Source organism: Magnolia sinica, chromosome 8 (assembly GCF_029962835.1).
Source record: "Magnolia sinica isolate HGM2019 chromosome 8, MsV1, whole genome shotgun sequence".
In the NCBI taxonomy this organism is placed as follows: Eukaryota; Viridiplantae; Streptophyta; class Magnoliopsida; order Magnoliales; family Magnoliaceae; genus Magnolia; species Magnolia sinica.
Window position 1 is genome coordinate 68,736,704 of NC_080580.1, and position 27,784 is coordinate 68,764,487.

General features: G+C 40.0%; 1 protein-coding gene across 6 annotated transcripts in view; it reads right to left on the bottom strand.

The window, feature by feature from the left end:
* The window catches only part of LOC131253394 (UTP--glucose-1-phosphate uridylyltransferase 3, chloroplastic), a 72,251-nt gene that overhangs the window by 8,391 nt on the left and 36,076 nt on the right, over positions 1-27,784 (bottom strand). For 3 of the 6 annotated variants that reach the window (XM_058254362.1, XM_058254361.1, XM_058254357.1), the window contains exons 9-12: positions 25,777-25,868; positions 25,542-25,636; positions 23,309-23,404; positions 14,816-14,911 (exon numbers count right to left, since the gene is read on the bottom strand). In XM_058254362.1, coding sequence (XP_058110345.1) covers positions 14,816-14,911; positions 23,309-23,404; positions 25,542-25,636; positions 25,777-25,868 — 379 coding nt within the window. The remainder of the gene's footprint in view (positions 1-14,815; positions 14,912-23,308; positions 23,405-25,541; positions 25,637-25,776; positions 25,869-27,784) is intronic. The other 3 variants (XM_058254358.1, XM_058254359.1, XM_058254360.1) reach the window with 3 other exon arrangements.

Genomic DNA, 27,784 nt, shown 5'->3' on the forward strand with positions numbered 1-27,784 from the left:
GTTTTTACGATTCGGTTCTAGGGTACAAACGGTCCGGTTCCGGTTCCGATTTTCCTGGAACCATTAGGAACGGTTCGATTCTGGTTTCACCCAAGAATTGGACCGAACCGACCCGTGTGCACCCCTACTGTGGGATGAAGGGGCACACTCAAGGTGAGCAGCCCATGTGAAGCAGAACTCATGTGAAGTGGGGCCCACAAAGAGGGTTCGGCCGAGGTCCTAACCCATGAGATGTGGGGTCTAAGCTATGAAATAATGGGATTAATTCACCATGCCTCTATTAGTCCGAACTTTTAGACCAAGTGGTTAATTGTCCTGCATCAAATTAGTATCAGAGAGGAGGGGATTAATGCAGGGGCATTTTCACACTGGGCTCGAGTGGGGTGGCATGTGGGATGCAGGGGCACACTTAAGATGGCAACCCGTGTGAAGCGGAACCCATGTCAAGTGGGGCCATAAGGGGGGTTCAGTCGAGGTCCTAACCCATGAGATGTGGGGCCTGGGGCATGAGATAAAGGGATTAATTCAACATACTCTATCAATTCGAACTTTTAAAGCAAGTGGTTAATTGTCCTGCATCACACCTTCACTGCTCTGTGGGCCCACTATGATGTAATGTGTTTTATGCACTACGTCCATCTATTTTGGAATACCATTTTAGGTCATGAGCCGAAAAATGAGTCAAATCCACAATTAAGGTGGACCACACCAAAGGAAGCAATGGTGATTGAACGCTTGGCATTAAAAACTTCTTAGGGCCCATTGTAGTGTTAATTTGTCATCCAACCACTTGATTAGGTCACATAGATTTGGATGAAGGGAAAACACAAATATCATCTTGATTGAAACTTTTGTGGCCCCCAAGAAGTTTTTAATGGTGGCCATTCAGTGACCATTGTTTCCTGTGGTGTGGTCCACGTTAGTTTAGATCTACCTCATTTTTTGGCCAATGCCCTAAAACGATCTACCAAAATGAATGGAAGTGTAGGTAGGTATACAATGTATTTCATCTAGGTGGGCCCTACGATCACGGTCCCACCCAACTCGTTGAATCACGACCTCATGCGGATTGCATGCGAAAGCCTTTAAGAGGAACTTCCGGTCACAAGAAGCTAGGTGGGGCCCATTGTGATGTTTGTGAGAAATCCACCCCGTCCATCCATTTTTCCGGATCATACATGGTCCCAAAAATGACGTAGATCAACTTAGCCACACGATAAGATACAGTGAGTAGGGAAATGCTTACCGTTGAAACCTCCCTAGCAATTGATGGGGACATCACGCGCACATGCACCCTCCCACCCCTTACGCACGTACGCAAGGAGGAGGAGGGCCCCACCATCGATCTGGATCAATGATGACGTCCAGGGAAGGCCTCTTAATTAGAGGACTGTGTTTTGGTTCGTTAGAGTGGACCCGATAGTCATGTGAATCCCACCATGGGTTCTCATGATCGTGGCCTACTATTCTAATTAATCTAGTACTTTGGGTTTTGCTTATTATTGTTATTAGGAGTATCATGGACAGTTTAGATTGCTTTGATTAGTTGTTATTTTTTATTAATTCGTCGCCAAGAAATAGGTTGCGCACATGGCGCGAGTTTTAGGGTATAGGGTTTTATTATAAATAGGCATCCATTGTAGTCTTTTTATTCATTGAAGATTAATAAAATTTCTGCGTTTTTCTGCTCCTCTAAATTTCTAAGTTGTGAAGATTTAATTGGGCGTGAAACCCTTCCTTCCTCGAAGGGCTGACTACCGTGGTGCGAAACCACACCTATCCCGATTTACCCCACCTTCTTCCATTTATATTTCTCTTCTCCTACAATCATCTACACTTCAAATCCATCCTCTATTATAGCCGTTTTGTCTCTACAGCAGATTTCTAGAATCTAGCCCTGTATGAGGGCTGAAACTTCGGCGGAGTACCACGCACAAACCATGCATCGGATCGAGCTGAAATTTGGGGGTTTTGGAGTCCACCCCTGCTAGCCTTTTTCTAAATAGTAGGCCCCGCACACGTGCGGCCGGGATCACACGCACGTGCGCATGAGACATTGCTGTTGTCCACACGTGCGGTACTTTTCTGGTTCGTCTCTCTCCCCTCTTCCATTCCTCTTTCACCCAAAATCCCTAAACCTAACCCTAAATTATTCAAATTCTCAATTTTATGCTCTTTCTTCTACCTTAGGGTTCCTCTAATTGAAATTTCTGAATCCCTTGGATTGGGTTTTTTGGTCTATAATTTTGATTGAGTGTTTGAACTTTTGTGTGGGATGTGGAATTTTGTGTAATTGTTTCTAAATTAGTGTGATCTAAAGACTGAAAATCTTGCACATCATACTTGAATTTCATGTCCTGCATCAAATTTGGTATCGGAGCTTAGGGTTCTTATAAGGGAATGCATTACATGTTTAGAGTTTAGTTTGTTTATGTCTATTATGCATCAGGTCCCATCATATAGAGTTGTTTAGAAGTCTATAATTCCTGGTACAAGCTACTTAATTTTCTGCTATCAGAAAATCCCCAATATTTCTTTGTTGGATTTTCTACTGACAGATTCTTTGGATAGGTAGGTTGCTGAAAATCGAGTAGTATTGTGTCGTTTTACCCATATAGAATCTTATATAAGCATTTAGTCTCATCTAGGCGAATATAATCATAGTAGAAGGTCCTTAGGTTGAGTTAGTAGTTGTATGCCCACACATACAGGTCGTGGTTTTGGCTTGCACCCTAAACTAAACATGGAGCAATTGCAAAAATCAGTGAACAAGTTGACCCAACAGTTTGAGTCTTTGGGTAGGCGCTTGGAACAATGTATGGACTAACGCCTTGAGTAGTTTAATGTGCGCATTACCCAAATAGAGACCTCCCTCAGGGCAAGCCCCACCATTGGGGAAGATGCCCAATCTCAGGCAGGTGGTCAGGAGGTTAGACCAAGGAATGGAGGTGGCCAAGGAATTGGTCATGGGCGCGTACCAGTGCCCCCACCCCGCGAGGGACATCATGATCAATATGACCCAGATGCATAACTCCTCAAGGGAGAGTAAATGCTCCTATGTTGGATGGTCACTTGGACCCTAAAGCCTTTTTAGATTGGTTGGTGGATGTGGACCACTATTTTGAGTGGTATGACATGTCAGATGCTCGTCAAATCCGATTCTCCAAGATGAAGCTTGTGGGCCAAGCAAAGAGGTTTTGGGCAACGGTAGAGCGAAAGAAAGAAAGAGCAAAGGAGCTCCCAATAGTCCATTGGGGGGAAAATGAAAGAAACACTTAAGAAGAAGTACCTCCCTTTCAATTATCGCTTACGGTTGATTGAAGAATATCGCTTACGGTTGATTGAGGAATGGCAGTCTCTTCGACATAGTTTCATGAGTGTTACTGAATATATTAAGAAGTTTGAAGAGTACTTGACTTGTTGCAAGGTTGATGAGGACCCCGTACTCACCCTTGTTGGCTTTAAAACGGGTCGCCGTCCTGACATTAGGAGAGCAAAGACATAGACACTATTAAACAATTGTATCAAGTAGTGTTTGACGTCGAGGAATACCTCAAAGCATCTGTGGGAAGGCGGTTTGACTTTCACGATTCTAGTGCTAAGGCCAACCCCTCTGGGGCTAAACCTCATACTGGATACTAAAACAAACCTCCCAACAGTTCTCAGTCCAGGCCCAAGGATAATAATGGTAAAGAAATTGTCGGGTCTATCTCGCGTAGAAGTGGGGCAACTAGGTATTTTAGGTGTCAGGAGTTTGGTCACATTGTCCACCAATGCGGCACGAAAAAGGGCACCAAAGTATTCCTTATTGATGGGCAAGTAGAAGTAGTACCCCCAGAGAGTGATGGTGAGGAGGAAGAATATGATCTAGTAGAAATCCCTAGTGATGAGGAAGAAGGAGCACAAGAGTTTGCGACCCTCACAATTGTGCGTTGCGCCTTTGCTCAAGGCCAAGAACAGTGATGATTGGCGCTGCAACACGATTTTCTATACTTATGCAAAATGTGGGGAAAAGAGTTGTAAGATGATCGTGGATAGTGGTAGTTGTGCCAACGCGGCATCGACTAGCACTGTGAACCGTTTGGGCTTAAAGCTTGAAGCCCATCCTCAACCCTATAGAGTGTCCTGGGTTGATAAAACTTTCATTCTTGTCTCGCACCATTGTCTTGTTCCTATTCAGTTTGGTTCATATAAAGACACTTTGGTGTGATGTTGTTCCCATGTATGTTGGTCATATCATTCAGGGTAGACCGTGGCTCTATGACAGGGACATTACCATATTTGGTCGTTCAAATGTGTACAGTCTGGTTTAAGGGCAAGAAGGTTAAGCTAAATCCACTGCCACCCAAGAACACGACTGGAAAGGAGTCCACCACGCAGTGATGTGAGCGGCTCAAAAGAATTAAAGGAGTCGAAGTCCAAGTCCAAACCTCTCCATATTCTAAATGCCAAAGACTTTGAAAGAGAAACGAAGGCGGACTCGATGGTATACGCCCTTCTGGCTAGGGAGAGTATACCAGAGGCTAGTGTAGAGTTACCCACTGAGGCCATTCAGGTAGTGCATGAGTTTCTTGATGATCTACCGAATGAGCTTCCCCCTATGAGGGATATACAGCATGCCATTGATTTAATCCCTAGGGCGACTCTACCAAACCTCCCGCATTATAGAATGAACCCAAAGGAGCACGCTGAGTTGAAGAGACAGATTGATGAACTCTTAGAGAAGGATTTCATTCGAGAGAACATGAGCCCGTGTGTCGTGCCGTGCCCGCCCTTCTTACACCTAAGAAGGATGGCACATGGAGGATGTGTGTTGATAGTAGGGTCATCAACAAAATTACAGTCAAGTATCGATTTCCTATAGCGCGTCTTGATGACATGTTGGATATCATGGCCAATGCTACTATCTTCTCGCAAATTGACATCAAAAGTGGTTATCACCAAATCCGTATACGACCTGGTGATCAGTTGAAGATGGTCTTCAAGACGAATGATGGATTATACGAGTGGCTAGTTATGCCTTTTGGGTTAACTAACGCCCCAAGAACTTTCATGCGTGTGATGACCCAAGTGTTCAGGCCCTTCATGGGGAAGTTCCTGCTCGTATACTTTGACAATATCTTGATTTATAGCATGACCAAGGAACAACACCTCAACCATTTGAAGCAGGTTTGTGGGATCCTTAGAGCCGAAAAATTGTACGCCAACCTAAAGAAGTGTGTGTTTTTGTCGAGTAGTGTTATCTTCTTGGGGTTTATTGTGTCAGTTGAAAGCGTATCGGCGGATCCCGAGAAGGTCAAGGCCATCGTCAATTGGCCTAAACCCCTCAATATTCACGAGGTGCGCAGCTTTCATGGCTTAGTCACCTTCTATAAGCGGTTCATTCGAGGTTTCAGTTCCTTTATGGCTCCCATCACGGATTGCATAAAAAATGGAGAGTTTCAATGGACAAAGGCAGCTTTGAAGGCCTTCAAGGAGATAAAGGTCAAGATGACCTAAGCTCCAGTCACTCAACTTACGAATTTTTCGAAGGTTTTTAAAGTCACATGTGACGCGTCAGGAGTCAGCATAGGAGTACTTAGTCAGGAAGGGCACCTTCTCACCTTTTTTAGTGAGAAACTGAATGAGGTGAAACAAAAGTATTCCACCTATGACAAAGAGTTCTATGCGGTAGTGCAATCACTGCGCCATTGGCGTCATTACCTATTGCCATAAGAATTTGTCTTATTCTCAAATCATGAGGCCTTGAGATATTTGAACTCTCAGAAAAAAATTAAACCCTAGGCACGCCAAGTGGGTTGAATTCCTTCAAGAATACACTTTTGTGCTTAAGCACAAGGCCGGTGTAGAGAATAAGCCTGCCAACACGTTGAGTCGTCGAGTCGCGTTACTCAATTCCATGAGTGTCGAAGTCACGGGCCTTGAGCACATCTAAGAAGATTATTTTGAGTGTCCAGATTTTGGAGTTGTGTACATATCGTTGTTAGAAAGTCCGTTAGGAGCTAGTAGTGAGTACTTGATTTTAGACGGATATTTGTTTAGGAGTGACCGCTTGTGCATACCGCGCACCTCTCTCCGCAATTTTCTTGTCTGGGAGTTACATTCAGGCGAGGTCGTGGGTCATTTCGGTCGAGACAAGACCATTGCCCTAGTAGCGAATAGGTTTCATTGGCCAATCCTCAAGTGAGACGTGGCCAAAATTATAGGGCAATGTCGTACTTGTCAACTGGCAAAGCAAAAAAACAAAGTACAGGATTATACACACCTTTGCCAGTTCCATTCATCCCTTAGCAGGACATCAGTATAGACTTCGTGCTTGGACTCCCCAAGACTATTCGAAGACACGATTCCATATTTGTTGTCGTGAACCATTTTTCTAAAGTGGCCCACTTCATTCCTTGTTCTAAGACCTCCGACGCATCTCATGTTGCTAAGTTGTTCTTTAGTAAAGTCGTCAAACTACATGGGTTATCAAAAACCAGTGTTTGACCGTGACGTACGATTCATAAGTTACTTTTGGAAGACACTATGGCACATGATGAATACTAGGCTCCAATTTTCTTCTGCCTACCACCCTCAGACCAATGGTCAGACTGAGGTGGTCAATAAGAGTCTAGGGAGTTTGCTCAGATGTTTAGTGGGGGGCATACCAGGACGTGGGACACCGTATTACCTATAGCCGAATTTGCGTTCAATAGTTCTATCAATAGGTCCACAGGTTATAAGCCTAGGAAGCCTATTGACCTTGTCCCTATGTCATTGTCTCATAGGCCATCAGAGTTTGCAGAGTCCTTTACGCATCACATTCATTCATTGCATCAAGAAATCAGGCGAAAGATCATTGCTAGTAATGAACATTACAAATTTTCTGCAAACCAGCATAAACGTTTCAAGGAATTCAATGTAGGGGACTCTATGATGGTCCGCATTAGGCCCGAGCGGTATCCTCAAGGAGCCATTGGCAAATTACACGCGCGTAGCGCTAAACCTTTCAAAATTATAAAATGAAACGGTCTCAATGCGTATGTGGTAGATCTTCCACCTTCCATGGGAATTACTTTCACATTCAATATAGAGGATCTAGTTACTTTTCAGGGGACCACTGATACTTTGTCCGGTTCTTCGCCCAACCATCCTGATTCCCCAGACCTGTCCCTTGCTCCATGACCTCTTCCCGACCCTTCTTCCCAGCATCAATCTCCCATACCTACCCTTCCCACACCCAGAGAGAAAATAGAGGAGATTTTGGACCATCAGATAACATCAACATCGGACGGCGGGTTTCAAAAGTACCTGGTTAAGTAGAAGTCACGCCCAGCTTCAGACAGTACGTGGCTCACTGAGGAGCTTCAGAGACTTGATCCTGACATCTTGGAATGGTTCAGGAGTTTTATTTCGCCAGTGGTGAAATCTTCGCAGCCAGGGAGAGTTGATGGGGACATAACGCGCAACCCCCCCCCCCCCCCAAACGTATGCAAGGAGGGCCCAACCATCGATCTGAAACAATGACGACGTCCAGGGAGGGCATCCTAATTAGAGAACCACGTTTTGGTTCATTAAAGTGGACCCGATAGTCATGTGAATCCCACCATGGGTTCTCATGATCGTGCCGCACTATTCTAATTAATCTAGTACTTTGTGTTTTGCTTATTATTGTTATTAAGAGTATCATGGACTGTTTAGATTGCTTTGATTAGTTATTATTTTTTATTACTTCGTTGCCAAATAATAGGTTGCGCACATGGCGCGAGTTTTGGGGTATAGGGTTTTATTATAAATAGGCATCCCTTGTAGTTTTTTTATTCATTGAAGATTAATATAATTTCTGCATTTTTCTGCCCCTCTAAATTTCTAAGTTGTAGAGATTCGATTGGGTGTGAAACCCTCCCTTCCTCGAAGGCCTGACTACCCTGGTGCGAAGCCACACCTATCCCGATTCGCCCCACCTTCTTACATCCATATTTCTCCTCCTACAATCATCTACACTTCAAATTCATCCTCTATTGCAGCCATTTTTCTCTATACAGTAGATTTCCAGAATCTGGCCGTAGGAGGGCTGAAACTTTGGCAAATCACCACACACAAACCATGCATCGGATCGAGCTGAAATTTGGAGGTTTTGAAGTCCACCCCTGGCTGAGCAGGGCTAAGCTAGCCTTTTTTTGAATAGTGGGCCCCACACACGTGCGGCCGAGATCACACGCATGTACGTCTGGGCCATTGCTGATGTCCACACGTGTGGTACTTCTCTGGTTCATCTCTCCTCTTTCATTCCTCTTTCACCCAAAATCCCTAAACGTAACCCTAAATTATTCAAATCCCCAATTTTATGCCCTTTCTTCAACCTCAGGGTTCCTCAAATTGAAATTTTTGAATCCCTTGGATTAGGGAATTATTTCTGTGCATGTGTGGATTAATTTACAAACCCCCCCCCCCCCCCCCCGGATTGTATTTTGGTCTATAATTTTGATTAATCCAGCCCTAGCACGTGTAGGCCTGGATCTGCATAAGATTCCCCTTGATTGAGTGCTTGAACCTGTGTGGGATGTGAAATTTTGTGTAACTGTTTCTGAATTAGTGTGATCTAAAGCCTAAAAATCTTGCACATCATACTTGAATTTCATGTCCTGCATCAGTGTTCCCATGATGTTTATATGCCATCCTTATCATTCATAAGATCATACCTAGTGGGATAAATTGAAGACAAAAATATTAACTCAACAACTGGTGAATGATTTAGTGATATTCTAGTGGCCAGGATTTCACCCATTGCTCTTTCAATGGATATGCACTTCCAATGGTTGGGAGTTCAATTATTGCTCTCCTGGTGGTGCTAGATATTACGACAACAAAGCAAAAATAGGTTCCACCATAAGGCCACAGGGTAATAAGCTCTAGTCTAAATGTATGGCACAATAACAAGTTCGGTCCATATGTCAAGTACAAAAATGAATCCAATCCAAAATGCCCAACACAAACGAAACACATCTTGTGAAAAAGCCTAGTACGGGGAAACTTACATCCTCAAAGATCTTACATGTTGGAAAACATGTGTGGTCAGAGAACCTAGCATATAGAAAAACAACTGTGGGCAAAAAGGCCCCACACAATGGAGATCATGTTAGACCAAAAAAGGGCCACTTATAAAGACAAGTGTTGGTTGGCAGTACTAATGAATAGGTAGACTGGCCGCATGCTCAAAGCTTGGCATGGTGTGGCTTTTGGAAAATGTAAACAAAAAACCTTGGTCTGGAGAATGACCCTTATGGTTGTTTGGTGGGCAGTATGGGAAGAAAGAAATGGGAGATGTTTCAAGGGGGAATCCAATCCAGTCGAACACTTAGTGAAAAGAATTCATTTCTTTACTGTCAAGTGGGCCTCCAATGTATTTCATCTAAAGGATTGTAGTTTGTTTACGTTTTGATCAGTGATTGATCCGCTTACTTAGCGGGTGGATTTCCTCTTTTGTAATCTTTTTTATTTTAATATAAGTCTTCTGTTATCTTAAAAAATAAATAAATAAATAAAATTGAACAAGTAGATGGTGGTTGAATTAGGAAGCAACAATGAGCAACCAGCCCACATACATATGTGCATACAAACTGGTACACTCTCAAAGTACCAAAAACAACATTTAAAAAAGGGTTTCTGCATCGATTGAGATGCAGTTGGCGGAGATACCAGAAACAGCTTGGCAACACGGCACCACAAATAAGGGTAGATCAGAGATGATGAACACATGGGCTGGTAGTGCCGAAAATAATGGTGGGTTTGCATGGCGAGCTGATGATACGGGTCCAACAAGAAGAAAGTTTGGTAAGAAAAGTGCAGAGATTGTTGGAGATTAATCGCACCGATTGAATTAAAAATCGGCGAGTCGTCGATTGCTCGAAACCCACCTCTAGCAACGGGTTTTGTTGGAAGTGGGTTACGACAAGGTAGATTCGGCCAAAGATCCGATGGCAGTGGAGATTTGGGAAATCAGCAGGTGATGGAACGCAACCACCTACTATCAATCCAAATTAAGCAAGTTCCACAATGGCTTGTTGGGGCATATCGGAAGATAAATCTATTGTCAGTGATCAGTGACTGCAAGAGATGTAAGGTTTGGAAACAATGTCGGGGAAGATGATAACTAGTAGGATAGCACTAGGAAGTAATGGTGGGTTCTTTGAGTGACTGATTCCAACGATGGCAAGGACGTTGTTTGCAGACATCCAAAATGGGTTTCAGTATTATCATGCAATAATGGGTGTCGCAATTGGAATCTAGATTTGTTGGTGATTGTGACAGAAGGTCACCAGAAACAATGAAGTAGGGATGGATCTAGTGCAGTGGTGGATGACAATGGTAGTGGTCACAAATAGGAGACCTAGCCCCAACAAGAACGGTTGTGTATGGATTACACTAGCTATGGATTTGGCAGGTGTATTTTGCACATATGACAATGATGTTGTGAGTAAACATCGTGATAAGGGTTGACTGATAATGATGGTCGAGTGACATGGTAGATCAAATTGTTGCTTTGATAGCATGTTAAACTACAAGACACTACATTGTGGAAACTGCAACTTATCGTGCTAAACCGCAAGAGACTACATTGTGGAAACTGCAACTTTTTATTTCAATGAGAATGATAGGAATACAGTAGAAGAGATGGGAGATATGTAGAGATTTGGAGTGATCTCAACAGATACACAATTTAACATAAAAGGAAGTATCCTAATCTAGAAGATTACACAAATCCACTCATCCATCTCAACATCCTCATTTCGCCTACACTCATTTAGTGGATATGTTCCTTAACTACCCAATATGTTGTCCCATAAAGCATGGCTGGCCTCATAGCTATCCTATAAAATTTCCACTTCGATTTGATTGGTACAGAGCAATAACATAAAACTCTATACGCACATCTTTGCTTCTTCTACCTAGCTTGAATTCGATAAGCAACATCCTTCTCAATCTCTCTACTCTCATGATCAGCACAAGATATCAAAAGTAGAGTTGTACACGAACCGAGTTAGCTCAATTAACTCACTCGACTTGACTCAGCTCGGAACTTGACTTGATTCGAATCAATTCGACTCAAATCGGATTCACTTAATATAACTATATATATATATATATATATATATATATATATTGTATATATTATAAATATAAATATTAAAAACCCTAAAACCTAAACTCGAACTCAGCTCGTAGGCTCGAACTCGAACTCGGCTCGAAAGATCGCTCGAACTCAACTCGAGCTGGCCCAAGCCGAGCTAACCAGTCAGGCTCGAGGATCAAGCTGAGACGAGTTCAAGCTGGGGTAGCCTGCTAGTCAAGCTCAACTCGGTTCGGCTTGTGTACAGTTTCAATCAAAAGCAGTCATTTTAGGGTACTTCTTGGTCAACAATCTTAACTATTTCTTCGTTTTCACTCCCATTGTGACTAAAATTGCATTCCATATACTCACTTTTAGTCAAAGTAATTCTGAAATCTTTATATTCTAATCATCCCTCCATAGTTTTGGCTTTTTGTTACACCCTCGACTCGCAAATCAAAATTGGTAAGTAGGACCATCAAACCAATGTAATTTTCAGATAGGGCCCATCCATGGACCAATCAGATGAACATTCTTGATCCCATACTTGATGTAGAATGTGTCACAGATACGTTCTTGGCAACTTGGACAACTTATAACGATGTTTGTCCCGCATATCACTGGGAAGATCGGGACTAGCATGGTTGGGCCCATCCATGGACCAATCAGATGAGCATTCTTGATCCCATACTCGATGTAGAACGTGTCACAGATACGTTCCTCTTGGCAACTTGGACAACTTATAACGATGTTTGTCCTGCATATCACTAGGAAGATCGGGACTAGCATGGTTGGGCCAAAAGAAGGTGGACCATAAATTGACCATAACTTTTGATCCGGGTATCATTACGTGGCACACAACCTATCAATCTTTACTGAAACGGGTCATCCGAGGTAAAACGACCCACAAAGTGGGTAGCATCTATCCGTCTCATCAGAAAATGCGCGCTTTCAGCTCAAAAAAGAATTTTTAGGAAAAAATTACTATTTTTAGTATTTCCAAATTTCTTAATATTTTCCTATTTTTAGAGTTTTACATTTTCTTCCTTTTTAGAAATAACTTGTAATTATACTAGGACTCTTCCAACAAAATTTTATTTGAAATTTTTATTTTTAGAAATTAGGCTTTAAAAGAATTTTAGTAGAATTAGGATTTTTATTAGAGTTAGAAATTTGCTTTTTTTGGTAATTATGAATTTTGTTTTTTTTCTATATGAATGATGTAACAAGTACATAGATATTAGACAATCATCAATCTAATTACAAATTTGCTAGAATTTATTTCTATTTTCTTGTTTCTTTTCTCATGGATTCAAGAAATCTCAGTGAGGAGTCCAAAGAAGTTCGTAAATTCAGAACAGTTATCCACCCTGATGAAGACGATGCTCGACCTCACGTCCTTCCCTGCGTCAATTTGGTATCAGAGCAAGGCTTTTCCTCAGTCTTCTAATAGCGGGTGGGCAACAATCCCATGGACAGTGCTCCATGGAATCATCTTTTAAGCGTAATGGCTTTCGAAGCAACACAGCGAGAGAATCGGCAAGCCATAAAAGGGCTACAGGCTTCCATCGATTGCATGGCGAATCGCATAATGGAGGCCCTAGGGCAGCTCCGTGTTCATGACGGTGATCCACCCCCAACAGGTGTTGGAATTGGTAATCGCACTGATCGCAGGGTGATGCTGGCAGTAAACCACAAGATCACTCCTAAGAAGATGGGGATCCAACGACATGATTCTACAACATCCTAGACGAGGCATTGATCAGATAGATCGAACGGATCAAGAATTCAATATGAAAGTCGATCTTCCTAGTTTCAATGGTCAACTCTACTTCAAGGACTTCCTTAATTGGTTGCTTAAAGTCGAACGTTTCTTCAGCTACATGGACATCGTGGAAGAGAAGAAAGTTAACCTTTTGGCCTACAAGTTGAAGGGTGGAGCTTCAACTTGGTGGGAACAACTTCAACTCGAGCGGACAAGACAAATGAAGGCGCTAAAATGCACGTGGTCACGGATGAAGCAATTGTTGCGCATGCGATTCCTTCTTAGAGAATACGATAAGGTATTATTCCAACAAAACTAAAATTATTGGCAGGATAGCCGATCAGTAAGGAGTTATGTAAAGAAATCTCATTATATGTCGACGAGAGATGATCGTGTCGAAACGGAGTTGCGACAAACTACAAGATTCATTAATGGGGGACATGTGGCCCCTATGGGAACGGAGAACCAACCTAAGACTTCAAAGTAGAGGGACAATGTCTCATAACTGAACAATCCTTTGTTAAACAATCTGAGGAAACGGGAGATATATATGCATTACTTGGAAAGAAAAAATATGTGGAGCCTGTGAACATCCCAGAGGATTTGGAACCAATGTTGCAAGAGTTCAAGGTGGTTGTGCTTGATGAACTCCCTAATAAATTGCCTCCCATACGAGATATACAAAACCACATTGATCCCGTCCCAAGGGCAAGTCTACCTAATTGCCCACATTATCAGAAACAATATAAGATCTTGAAGGCAGAAGTGAAAGAACTGATCGATACTAGTCAAGTCAAGGAAAGCATGAGTACGTGTATTGTCTCAGCTCAAGAGCCTAATGCCAAGTACAAGAAAAGGGCTAATAAACATCGCCGTTAGAAGTTATCTCAAAATCATGAGCCAAGTCCCTTACGTAACTCGATGACGATTTTTTTTCAAGTGGAGGGGTCTAATCTAGAACATGTAACAAATACGTTCCTAGCATAGTTGGGCCAAAAGAAGGTGGATTATAAATTGACCGTAACTTTTGATCTGGGTATCATTACGGGGCGCACAACCTATCAATCTTTACTGAAACCGGCCATCTGAGGTGAACTGACACACAGTAAGTCGCATTTGTCCATTTTGTCAGAAAACGCGCGCTTTCAGCTCAAAAACAATTTTTTAGGAAAAAAAATTACTAATTTTAGTAATTCTGCATTTTTTAATAGTTTCCTATTTTTAGATTTTTAGATTTTCTTCCTTTTTAGAAATAACTTGTAATTATGCTAGGACTCTTCTAGAAAAAGTTTATTTGGAATTTTTATTTTTAGAAATTAGGCTTTAGAAGAGTTTTGAGTAGAATTAGGATTTTAATTAGAGTTAGAAATTTGCTTTTTTTTGGTAATTACGAATTTTGGTTTTTTTTATATTAATGGTGTAGCAGGTACATAGATATTAGACAATCATCAATCTAATTACAAATTTTCTAGAATTTATTTCTATTTTCTTGTTTCTTTTCTAGTGGATTTGAGAAATCTCAGTGAGGAGTCCAGAGAAGTTCCATAGATTCGGAACAGTTATTCCCCCCTAAGGAAGATGGTGCTCGACCTCACGTCCTTCCCTACGTCAATACTACCATTGCACAAAGCGTGAAGGGAAGTAGGAAGAGACTCAATTGCGGAAGCAAGGAAGTTTCTATTTCAAAATGTTAGCATATATAAACAGCTAGGAAGCAGGAGCAGGAATGTGAGTCTAAAGCATGATTTACTTGGGAAAGGAACATTAGTAGAAGATTCGCACAATGGAACCCCATACATTTGTGCCACACATACAAAGATAGAGTGCCAAATAAGTAACTTAGATATAAGTAATTGCACCCAATGCGTAATGGTAAATTATATAAATAAGAGAGGTATAATGGTGACTCAAAATCATTCAAAAAATAATAATGGTGACTCTAAAAGTTGCAATAATACCTTTTGTCTGGTGACCTCCCAAAGTGGGCCCAAGGCTGGATGGAGAAGAATGAGAAATGGTGGTCCAGTTTGAATGTATTTATTGTTGTCTTCAATCTAACAAATAGAGGGAGAAAATATCATTAAACATCAAGAAAGAGAACCTCTTGCTAATTATTAATCAAATCTTTTTGAAAAACAAATATCTCATTAATGGAAATTCCATAAATAGGTGTTGCCTATTTGTTAGTGATTTAAAGCAGCTAAAGTCACATAATAAAATGTAAGGATGAACCCTATAGAACTCACTCTAATCCATGTTGGGAGAAGAACAAGAGAAGTACATCAAAAATTGGACAAAAATATTTTATGGGTCTATCATATGAATTCTACATCCTCGCTTCCTCAATACATAATTTCAATTTATTTATTTTTTTAATTTACCAAGGACGAGAAATGCCCTCCATGTCATGACTACTCTTCAAGGCTTAATTTAGGATAAAGAAACTAATTGGAAATTTACCTAATATCACATTAACTTAAATGAATGAGGGTCCAGACTACTGATTAGTGATCTTCTTAAACCTATCCACATCATATTGTTGTCGTCGCCTTATCCCAACTAATCAGGGTCAGTTACATGAAACTTTTTTCACCACTCCACTCTATCATGGGCCCTCAAACCCATTCACATGTCTAATTCAATGCAAAAATTGGAGGAAGCAGTCATGAACCAATTCAAGGAAATTTGAGCTTTAGATTGAAATATATAATACTGACATAAATTTTAGGTAACTTTAAAGAAAAGGGTATGACAACCTCAAAAATAATTCTACAAATAAATGCAAAATTAAAATAAAAAATAAAAGGCAAGAGGTCATTCAAGACTATGGGCCTCTATGTATGCAGAGAGAATCTATATGTCCACAATTAAGGTGCATAACATGTGATTGTTAACTATATAAAAGAACAGATAAGATGTTAATAATAGAACACAAAACATCAACCAGCAGTGTCACTATGGACCATGGTATTAAAAAAAAAAAAGGTTACATTAGGGTTGTATTAGCCTTTACGTAAAGGAAATTATCACCCCCGTCATTGCGATACGGGATGAATCGGTCCGTGATGGAAAAAAAAAATGGGCCGATATGGGCAGATACACCTCATTTCAGCACCGTTACGGGCAGCATACAAGGCCAAGTCACCTGTTATAGGTCAATACAGCCACAAAGGATGCATTATGAAAGTTTTTTTTTTATTATTTTCAATTTTCCCTCAATTTTATATTCTTTATACATTTCAACCATGAAGGAAGCTTAGAAACAATTTAGAACATGATTTAGGCATTTCTTGAGGATAAAAACAAAACTAAAAAACTTAAAAAAAAACTAAAAAACTAAAAAAAATAAAAATAAAAATTGAGCGGGATTCAATGAACCGAAGTAGGTGGACCATTTTGGGAAATATCAAAAGGGGTAAACCGTCACTATTTTTAATCTTTCCATCTTCTTCTTCTTCTTCTTCTTCTTTTTGTGTGTGTGTGCGTGTGTGTGTGTGTAAAGAAGCCTAATCCATCAACTAATGCTTTACTTTCAATTAGGGGCTATTTGGTCAACTTTCAGCAGGTCAAACTGACACTGCCTGAAAGACAACATTCTTACCAAAGAATGGGCCATCACAGCATCAAATACATGTCCAAAACCAAAAAAGAATATATATTTGGGATCCTCACATTATTTTTAGAATTTTCCCAACAATATTTTATATTTTTCTCAAAAAGTTCCCGCCATTACAAGGTCATATAGGCAATGAAAGGGGTTATATCAGCCGATACAGCCCATATCGTACCGGCCAGCTCTGTAGTAAGTTATTCTGGACATGTATTTAACAACCTGACCACTATGAATAAATATGGACCAAATTATGTTGAGTTGATGTGAGAGTCCAACTGTATGGCAGCTTCTACTGATATCCACTGACACTATTTGAAGCCGTCTGATTCTTTAAACCTGGAGATGAAAGAAGGCTTTTTGAAGGATAAAGAAAGCCGGTAAAGATGACGGAAAATAGTAAAGAGGGCTGAAACCATCGATGACAAAAGTGCATTAAAAAAAACTCATAGTATGCATGGAAAGGACTAAAACGATAAAAATAGCTTATACAAGATGGAGTCAGCATGACGACTAATGTGATCAGCAAAACTTGAAGGAAAAAAAAAAAAAAACCCTCTAGAAGAGTGTTTGTGGACATAGAGTCAAGACACCTATGTTTTTCTTAACGGACCATCTTCTTTTCCCAAGAAATCAAAAGAAATTACTCATTGCACAAGAAAATGCAGAAAAGAATAGCCTCAACAACTAGTGATCAAGAAAAAAATCTTTAGAAAAAATCCTCAAGCCTTCCCTAAAAGCCTTAGCTTCTACATTGTTGGAATCACCCCAATCGGATGGGGTGATTCATGAACCATGACCCCAAGTCTTTCCTTTTGAAACCATGCCAACATCACAGTGGGGTCACTGATCATCTATATTTATATTCGTGGAAGGACACTTTATCACAATACTAGACAAATGTCCCATTGTGATGATCTAAGATTGATTCATTCTAGTGCTTCACTATTGAAAACCAATTTAATTGAACTCCTAGATGGACTTCTCTAGTGGAAGATTCTAGATTTTTTGAGAATGGGTGCACCATGTGGATTTGTATCCAATGTGCCCCAATCAAGGTTTTGAACAACAATGTAGGTGGGTGTATTGGTCGGGCCCTAAAACAATACAAGACTAGCAGACCATATTTGACCAATATTAGAAAATAAAATCCCATATCAGCCGATTTATTTTTTGGGCAAAAAAAAAAAAATTTGAAAATTTATCTGGATAATAAGAAAAAAAAAATGCATAACACCATAATCTATCTTTTCTTTCTTTCTTTATTTATTTTGTTAACATGAATTCAATTGTGTATCATACCATTCTTTAATAATTATGTTGTATGTCAGCTTAACGTCCTGAAAGTCAACCAAATAGGCCCTAATCGAACACAGATCAAGCATTGATTTGGTGGATTATGGCCCATTACATGTAAATACAACAAAAGGAATATAAAAACAATGAAATAAAAAGTGACAGTTTCCCCCTTTTTCCAATACTTCCCAAAATGGTCTATTCTACTTCCATTCGTTGAGTCCCACTTAAATTCTATGTTTCGATCTTCAAAATAGACATAGATCTAGTCTAAAATTAGTTTTCTAAGCTTCCTCCATGGTGGAAATGAAGAAAGAAGTGGAATAATAAGAGCCAAATTAAAATATAAAATTTCAAAGTGGGGACTTTATGGCCTTCATTAGCCCATATCGACCTTTATCGGCAATGGGCTGATACAACCCATTTCTGGCGTAACGGGGTGGTTCAACCATGTACACATAATGAGGATGACCAATTCAGTTATGATACATGGCCATCAGCAGTCAGTTAGGGCTCTGTTAACATAATAGAGAATATCAAGCACATCTAGATGGACTCCAAGATTTCTATCTAGTTCATAGCATTTCATTAAGATATATTGTATGGCTTGCCCATATATTCATGGCCATGCTTCCATGTATTGTAGTTGTCTATAGTGTGCATAAAGTTAGTTTTGGTGTGGGTTCCTATAATACATTTCATTATCATAATCTAAGCCTTATCCAAATTATTTGGGGTCAGCTACCTGAATCATGTTACGCCATTCCAATCTATTAGGGGCCATACCATAGGTCATCAAATTTTTTCTTACAACCTCCATCCACATCCTTTAGGCCTTTGCCTTGCCCTTTTAGAGCCTGCAACTTGTACCAACTCACTCCTTCTAACTAGTGCAGTCACTGGCTTCCGTTTCACATGACCAATCTATCAAGTCTACTTTTCCTCCTCTTATTACCTATTGATGCTACTCCCAAGTTTCCTTGAATGCATTCATTTCTAATTCTATCTGTAACACCCCAAACTTTTCAATACCCGAGTATTGAAAGTTCTTAAGTGTTACCATGAAATTTAACTTGATATGTACATGTGTATGACACCTAACTATCCTAGCCTTACATCCATTCCCTGACATGAATCTAACCGTTGGGAATAATCTCCATTCATAGATCCAGCATCTGACCGTTGATTTTAAGGAAAAGACCATCCATCATGTGACTTAACATAGATACCTTCCCTTAAGTGAATTAAAGAATAACCGATTATTCGTAATGATTTAGAGAAAAGTTCGTTTGTAAGAATTGTTCAAAAATGTGCATATAACCATATAGAACCATTAGGTTTCACAAAACTCTTAGATCAGCAATAATTACGAAAATGCCATCAATCTATACCCCTGAATTCCAAATCACATGGTTCTCGTGATCCTTTTCATGTAAAATTTTATACCATGCCTAATTATCATAAATTAATCATACATGTCGAATTTCAGCCCTTAGATCATAGTAAACTAGCTACTTGACCTCTACATCCGTCTGTACGCTTATCAGATCAAGATTTTGATCTGTTCATCTTGTTCACCCCATATGAATATGCTTAATCCACCATTAGAATTGAAATATGAAGAATTTACATATGTGAATTAGTCACTCAAATCTAACGATATACATGTTCTACCCCTAATTACTCCAAAAACCTGCTTTATGTCCATCCATTTATGAAACTGACCGTACATCCACCTACATATATGATCAGAGTACTAAACATCAAGTCCCCTTATTTTTAGCAAGTCATATAACCATCCGTCATGTTTGGATCCACCAAACGGGCCACGCGAACATCATGGTAAACTGATCATCATGAAGATCTTACGGTCTAGGTTCAAACCACCCGGTAACTTATTAATCAAAGGTGTACAAATGTTATTTTGAATTATGGAGTATGTTAGCCACTAAAAGAGAATCTTAGTCATCCTTGATAGATCAGGGCCCAAATTTAACCTGTTGAGAGGGCGTGAAAAATAATGATCACCTATCAAATTTCACCTCGTTTGGACGATAAAGTTGCAAGTTACGGATGGCAGAAGTTTAGACAAAATAAAGGGTAAATTTGTAAATAAGATATACCATGTGCATGGCACTGTACGGAAGAGAATTTCAATTGAGTTTTTAACGATGAATGTTCTCGATACTCGATTGGACTCTGTGGCCCACCCGATTTATGGAATTATTTCATTTTCGACCTCGTGTCCTAAAATAGCGTAGTGAACCGGATAGACGGAGCAGATCTCCGAAAGAAACATTCACCCCACCGACTACAACAAAAGAACCAAAAGAAGAAAAAAAAAAAGACTCCCTCCGCAAAACAGTTCCGCGTAGGAAATCCTCACCAGCCTTCTGGACTTCGATCTGAATAGTCCAAAATCAAGGGTTGGGAATTCCGATCCCACCCTAGATGACGGAAGGAAGGAAAAGAATCAAAGGTTGATTTCCCGTCAACTATCTTGCGCAAAACGCATCTTCGAAACTCGCAAACGCGAACCACGATCGCATACGTCAACACCATGATCGGAATGGAGATCCAGAGGCCATAGAGGATCAACCACTAAATCTAGGACGTCCATCTAACCACCCTTCGATGGAGAAATGTTCCCAGCACTTTTAATTGCAAGAAAATACAACTAGCAACTGTCAGAGGGAATATAACCACAACTCTGTTCCGTCTCTGTACGCAATCTACCACTGCGTAAGGAATTCCTGCGAATCCCTTGCTACATAAAAAGATTCATGCAAGGGAACTTTTGGGTTTGAACGCCTATAAAAAGCCTGTCCGGCTGCAAGAAAGAAAACAAAATAGAAGAAAAGCCTGAGAAGGAGAAAAGGGAGCTAGTTCGCCCAGATCTATAGCCGTCCAACGGGAGGAAGAAAAGAAAAGAAAGGAGAAGGAAAGAATGAAGGAGAGAGAAAGAAGACTGTGCAAGTCTAGCCCATCTTCGAACAAGAATAAAGAAAAGGAAGGAAGCCATGCCACCCTATCAATGGTTCATACACAAACATTCCCAATTCGTTCTCCTCTTTAATTTCGTTGTTAAAATTACTTAAATCCTATCTCACAAAAGATTAAACTAAAACAAACGTGTAAGGTTAGTATCTAGAGTAAATTCTAAACCGAAACTACCTCAGAACTATTTGAAAACTAACTTAAGGTATCCAAACCAGGTAAATTAGAGAAAAAGGACGACTCGTCAATAAGAGGTGAGGGTTTTATCTTTTAAGCTTACGTTAATTTAAGTCGATATATTTATCCTGCCCTTTTATGCCTTCATGCTATTTTATCGCGCCTTTCACGTACCTTTTGTCTTAATTGAGTTGATGTATTTTATCTTGCCTTTACACTTGTCCTTTACATGTCCTCAGATTTCTATTACTTTCCCTCTGTTTTCATTTTAAATTGTTATCATCAATTATTGGCCCTTTTGAGATTTTTACATGATATCTATTGTAAGAGGCTTTCCTAGATTCATGGGAGGCTATGGATACAAGCCTTGCCTTTGCCTTACCATTGATTTGGCTCTGCCACTCTCCGTATCTAAGAATCGACGGTTGTCGGTCTTCTAATTATGGAGTTGGCCGTTGCCACCCTCCTCATCAAAGAATCGGTCATTGCCGCTCTTTTATTTATTGAGTTGGCTTTAACCTCATATTCGAGTTGACCTTCATCACTCGCCTCTTATTCAAGCTAGTTATTGTCACTCGCCCTTTTTTTTTTCCTTAAGGGCTCGACAGGTGTCTTGATATTCCTAACTGTACATGGATAAAGGAATTCTCTCTTGATGCAAGTACTATGTGGGGGGGGGGGGGGGGGGTTGTTGCAAATAGTCGCTCCAATCTCTGGGGGCGTATTCACTCAGTCATGTGTTGTGGTTGTCTTGGGATAACCGTGTAAAATGATGTTAAGCGTGGGATACGGCGGCTAATCTCCGTAGTATGAGATGCAGGGCGAGCCGGATAGCTAAAATCGTATTCCACATCATGGCAATCGCTAAGTGTGATACACCGCATATACTTTGCTAGGCATGCATCTCATATAGATTGATTGTGCATTGATACCTCTTGTAGTGTAGGGTACTTGACGTATCAGAACCTTTACATATTTTTATGAATCTCTTGAATTACTGTTAATCTTAAAGGATGACCATCACCATAAGTAGGGCATTGACCATCTCCCAACTGTACAGATGTTATAGGTGACATACAAATTGAAGACTTAGAGGACCAGCCTCCTATAGAAGACTACATCGAAAGAATGAGAAGATAGTTTATTTACTTAGTTTATACTTTCGTTGCGAACTCGAAAATGTAATAAGCTCCCATTGAGAGGGCATTTGATTGTTCTTTTTACTCTGATGAAATACAATCAATATAGTTGATCTTATTCTTATGAATGCTACCTTCAGAAATGTATCTGGATGTAATCTAAATGAAAAAAAAATACAGTGCGATTTTCAAAGCATCCAAGTTTTACATTATTAACACCCGGTTTTCTCGGGCACGAGTGTAAACTCTGGCCGTGAAATTTCGGGCTGTTACACTATCCTTCCTTATCAAGCCACTCGTCCATATCAACATCCTCATTTCAACTACACTAAACCTAGGAACATTTTCTTCCTTAGCTGCCGAACATTCTGTCCCACAAAGCATATGGCTGGTCTTACAGCTATCATAGAAAATATCTCATTCAGTTTGAGTGGACCATAGAACTCCACTTGTGAGAGTTTTGTGCTCTCATTGCCAGTCCCAGCCTGGATAAAGGACAGTTGCATCAGGTTGGCGGCTGGTGTCGAATAATAACATATCTTTCATCAAAATCCAAACAATATGACCGTAGAGGGCATGCCCCTCTATAATATTCATTGGAAATCTATTGTTTTATGATCAAAACTGGGTGCTCTGATACGCTGATTAGTGCTTTTACAGCATGTTTTCTTTTATTGGAGGATTCTGTCTCACTCTAGGGTTTTCGTTCCTGCAACTTGACCAATTATTTCTTTTATACCTTTGGGGCGGGGCATCATATTCATAGCTCAAGTTTTATCATTGGGCACAGTGATCTTTTGGAGCTGAGGTTTGAATGAATTTATTGCCATCATTGTTGATTTGTTGTTGCTCCTGGACCACCATTAGACAAAGGTCAGAGATAGTGTCTCAAACTGTTTGGCATAATTCATTTAGGATTAGTATGTGTATGATATGCATCCATGTCAGAAATTCTGTGACAGTTCGTGGATTAAGATTCAATGCACAAAAAAGATTTATTATTACAGTCCTTTGGCATTTCTGATTTATATATTCAAGTTTTATAGCAGAAGTGCATTTATTTGCTGCTTTTAGATCAAAACAGTGGTTGCCTAAGGGGGGAAATGGCAAACTGGGCAGCCCAATATAGAGTCATAAGCAGGAATTTATCTTTAAATGAATAGTCATATCTAACCTATCTGAGGATTGTGTGGAAAGTTTAAGATTCTATTTGAGAGAGAGAGAGAGTATACCTTGGGAATTTTTATATCACAGCGTGAAAGAAGATCAGATGCATTTCTTATAATATCCAACAAGGAACCATCTGGAGTCTGTTCATCAAGACAAAACTGAAAACATTAACAGCAGACCAATAAGGTTCAACGGGTTCTATGCTTAGCAAAAGATAACAGCAAGAAAGTTCATACTGCATCATGACGAATTAGGAGTTTTCTGGCTTTTAAAAGCCATTTTTCAGGTGAAATATAGTAGAAATGGCATTGAGGCAAACAACTTCTGCAGCTCCTAAGGGGATTGTTTGGATGCAGGATAACTTAGAACATGGTAATCCATGTCAAATGCATTTGGATGCAGCATTCACTTAAAACAAAGTTGTTCATTTGGACAGAGCTGTCCAAAAACTGGAATATTTTGGTGTCCAATGGGAGGCTGGAAGGAATACAGTTCTCCAGGACAAAGGCTTCCACAAAAAATGCTCGACTCCACAATCCTATTGTAACTGTACTCCAGCAAATGCAACCAAACCTTACATGGACTGGATTCCAGGTGATCATACTCACATTTTAGGACCAACTTACTATAGGGACAGAACCTTACACGTGTCCCATGTCAATGCAAGACTTTCTTTTAAGAGAAGTCCTCAGTAAATGCTAGAGACGATTCCCATCATTCTTGCAATCCAAACAATGGGAAGAAATATTTCTGTGGAAAAGATAATCATGATTTCGAAGCCATAAAGATTGCAGTGGAAATGGTAATGAGGATTCCTCACTGTTTCTTACAATCCAAAAAGTAGATAACAGTGATTTTGAGGAAAACAATTTCTTTCTACAGATGTCGCCAAAACAAACAGGGACTCAGTGGAACATCCGTTAAAAGTAATATCTTAGTCAAAGAATTGCTAGGTAATGCACAACCAGAAAATTATTGCACCAATGGAGTCAATAATAGTGAACTATTCAGAACTTACAAAAAATGGAAGAAGTAATTAAAAATGATATAGAAAGTAAAATTAGTCAAAGTTTCCACTTTATTACATGTCATTGTTTAGGTGCCCTAAGACAGTTCTGGATAGGTTGGAGAGGTTGAAGAGAGAGTTTTTATGGCAGGGAGCAGAATAGAAAAATAAAATCCACCTAATAATGTGGGAGGAAGTCTGTTTTTCTTACTTGAAAGGGGGTGCAAGCATCCGGAAGTTGGAGCTCATGAACTCCCACTGCTTGACAAGTGGTAATGGTGCTCGGATCGAAAGTAGGCAGTTCATGGAAACAAGTGATTGCAAGCATGGTCAGGAAGGAGGATAAGAGGACAAAAGAATCTTCATTATATCAGGCTTGGTTCTAAATGTCAGTATTGGCAGGCATATCGGCCCGGCCAACAACCGATACTGTTTGGAGTCATGTATCAGCATCGGCCCGTATTGGACAAGAAAAAAAAGCCAAAAAGGTATAAAAATATATGAGAAAAATGGAAAAAAAGGAGTTACATCCTGTGTGGCACTGTGGAGCTCCTCCAAAAGTTACGGCTTTTGCTTGGTTGGTGGGTAGGAATAGGGTTCTAATAGTCGACAACCTTCAGAAAAGGAGGATGGTCCTTCTCAATATCTATGTCATTTACATCCAGAGCACGGACTCAATCAGCCACCAATTCATTCATTATCCATTTGCTAAGGAAGTGTGGGAGAGGTTCTTTGAAGTCTATAGAGTGGAGTGGGTGATGCCGGGATCCATAGATTTTTCTTTTTCTTTTTCTTTTTTAATTTCTAGCTTGGTTTGGGAGAGGTGTATGGAAAAAAAAAAAAGGGAAGGTAGTTTGGAGGCTTATGCTTCTTGTGGGTTTGTGATGGGAAGGAAAAATTGATGCTTCAGAAATTATAGTGGTTCGGTTTTGAAAGTGTCTAGAAAGGCCAAGTTAGATGCTGTGGGTTGGTCTCATGTTTTGAGTCCTTAAATATTTGTAGTCTTTCCAGTTCGTCTTGGGCCTTGTTGGTGTATTTGCCGGTTTTCCCAGTGCTCTCTAATAGAAATTAGCAAATGAAACTAAATTGTAAGAAAAGAATGAAGCACTTCAATATAATGTTATTGCATGTAATTATACATCTGAACCATCAACTATGTGTGAAATATCATTTAATAAGGCCACTAGAGGTCTGGCATAAGTTCAAACACACACCCCCCCCCCCCCCCCCAACAAGTATTCCCCCCAAAATCTACCATCTACAATTTTAAAAAGCAGAACAACATATACCTGGTGCAAAGATTTGTCTGCCTGTCTTCTTTTCTTTTTAGCAGATGACGTGACCTTTCTTCTTTCATTATATACAATGAAGGTGTCCAATGCATCTGTAAACATAAACATGTTTCACAATGAAAGAAGTCCATCAATATAAGTGAAGGAAACAGAAGAACAAAGAGTGATAAAGTTTGCATACTGTGGAAAACAAACTTAGCATTAAAAGTAGTAAAGATAAATTCTTTCCTACCTTCTACATCTTTATAACATCTAGAAGAATATGTATTTAGAAAGTTATCAGCAATATTTTGCATTGTGCACTCCAACCTGCCACCAGAGACACTGCCAATGGGAAAAAGTGGGTTATGTGTCCAACATGAAGGGAAGATAACTTCAGTAGAATGATATTTACATTTGTCCAAATTGAATGGACAAGAAAAAAGTTCATATCAAAAGAATTAGAAATAACTAATTTAGTTGGGAGTCCCAACTACATTAGTTATTTCTTGCAGAGAATGAAAAAAGGAAAGCATCATCTTCTTAGAGCATAACACAATATATATATATATAGATAGGGAAAAGGTTCTATGCAGTCGAGCTCATGGGAACTTCCCATGAGGTCGAGCTGTGTGGGCCCCACCATGAAGCATGTCGAACATCAATACTGTGCATTTGATGGGTCCCCTTGAAATTATGGGATATCCCAAAAATAAGCCATATATGGAACTCAGGTGGGCCATACCATCTAAAATCATGTGAAGACATGCCTAAAACATATAAAAGCAGTTCGTGAGACCCACCTGAAATTTGGATACATCTGAAACTTGGTCTAACCCCTCATCCAAGTGGGACACATAATGGATGGGCTGGATTTGTGAACCACATCTCGGTGGGCCCAACAAATGATTATGAATGTTTTAATGGAGGGAAACCCTCTCAACTTTTGTATGTGGTGTGGCCCACACAAGTCATGGGTTGACTTGATTTTTAAGCCCTAGGCCCACCATGGAATGGTACACCTGACTGATGGGGTAGATGTTCGACACGCATCACGGTGGGCCCACACAACTCGACCTCATGGGAAGTTCCCATGAGCTCGACTGCATATATATATATAATACTAACAGAATCATACATTCAGCTGATGGGATCCACAAATATAATGGTAAAACTGAAAGCATCAAACTGTGTATGGAACCTGCTACATTTACCAACTCATAAATGTTATATATGAAACTTGGACATAGTTCCGTACACAGTAAGCACACAGTTTGAGCGAAAAGAGTTAACGAAATGGAAGATCTACAAGAGCATAGAAGTTTCTTAGTTTTTCCACATTTCAATAGTTTTTTTTTTTATAATCTAGTCTCTATGGAGTTGTTGTAAAGCATCTGGTAGATAACATTGACAGGAAGACTGTCTGTTTTTCTCCCAAAATTTTAATCAACTGACATTGTTTAAATGGTAGAACAAACAATAACCGAATATTTCCTCTTTCTTGTAACAGCTATCCAGAAAAGTGATAAAGAGACCTAAGTTCATAGGCTTAGGGGACTTCCATGAGGTGGACAATCTCATGGCTAAATTCCAAGAGTCGAGAGTGACCACTCACCAAAAGGGAATAAAAAACCCCCATTAAAAGACAGACAATCAAACTCTTTGATGGGGACATCACGCGCACACGCACGCCCCCCCTATGCACCTACGCAAGGAGGAGGAGGGCCCCACCATTGATCTAGATCGATGACGACATCCAAGGAAGGCCTCCTAGTTAGACGACTGCGTTTTGGTTCTTTGGAGTGGACCCGATCGTCATGTGAATTCCACCATGGGTTCTCATGATCGTGACCCACTATTCTAAATAATTTAGTACTTTGGGTTTTGCTTATTACTGTTATTAAGAATATCATGGACAGTTTAGATTGTTTTGATTAGTTGTTATTTTTTATTACTTCATTTCCAAGTAATATAGTGCGTACATGGCACGAGTTTTGGGGTATAGGATTTTATTATAAATAGGCACCCTTTGTCGTCTTTTTTTCTCATTGATGATTGAAATAAAATTTCTGTGTTTTCCTGCTTTCTCTAAGTTGTGAAAACCTAATTGGGTGTAAAACTCTCCCTTCTTCGAAGGGTTAACTACCGTGGTGCGAAGCCACATCCATCCCAAATCGCCCCCATCTCCTACCATCCATATTCACCTTTTCCTACAAAATCCATTGGTATTTTACAGTCAATCCTTCCCTACAGCATATTTC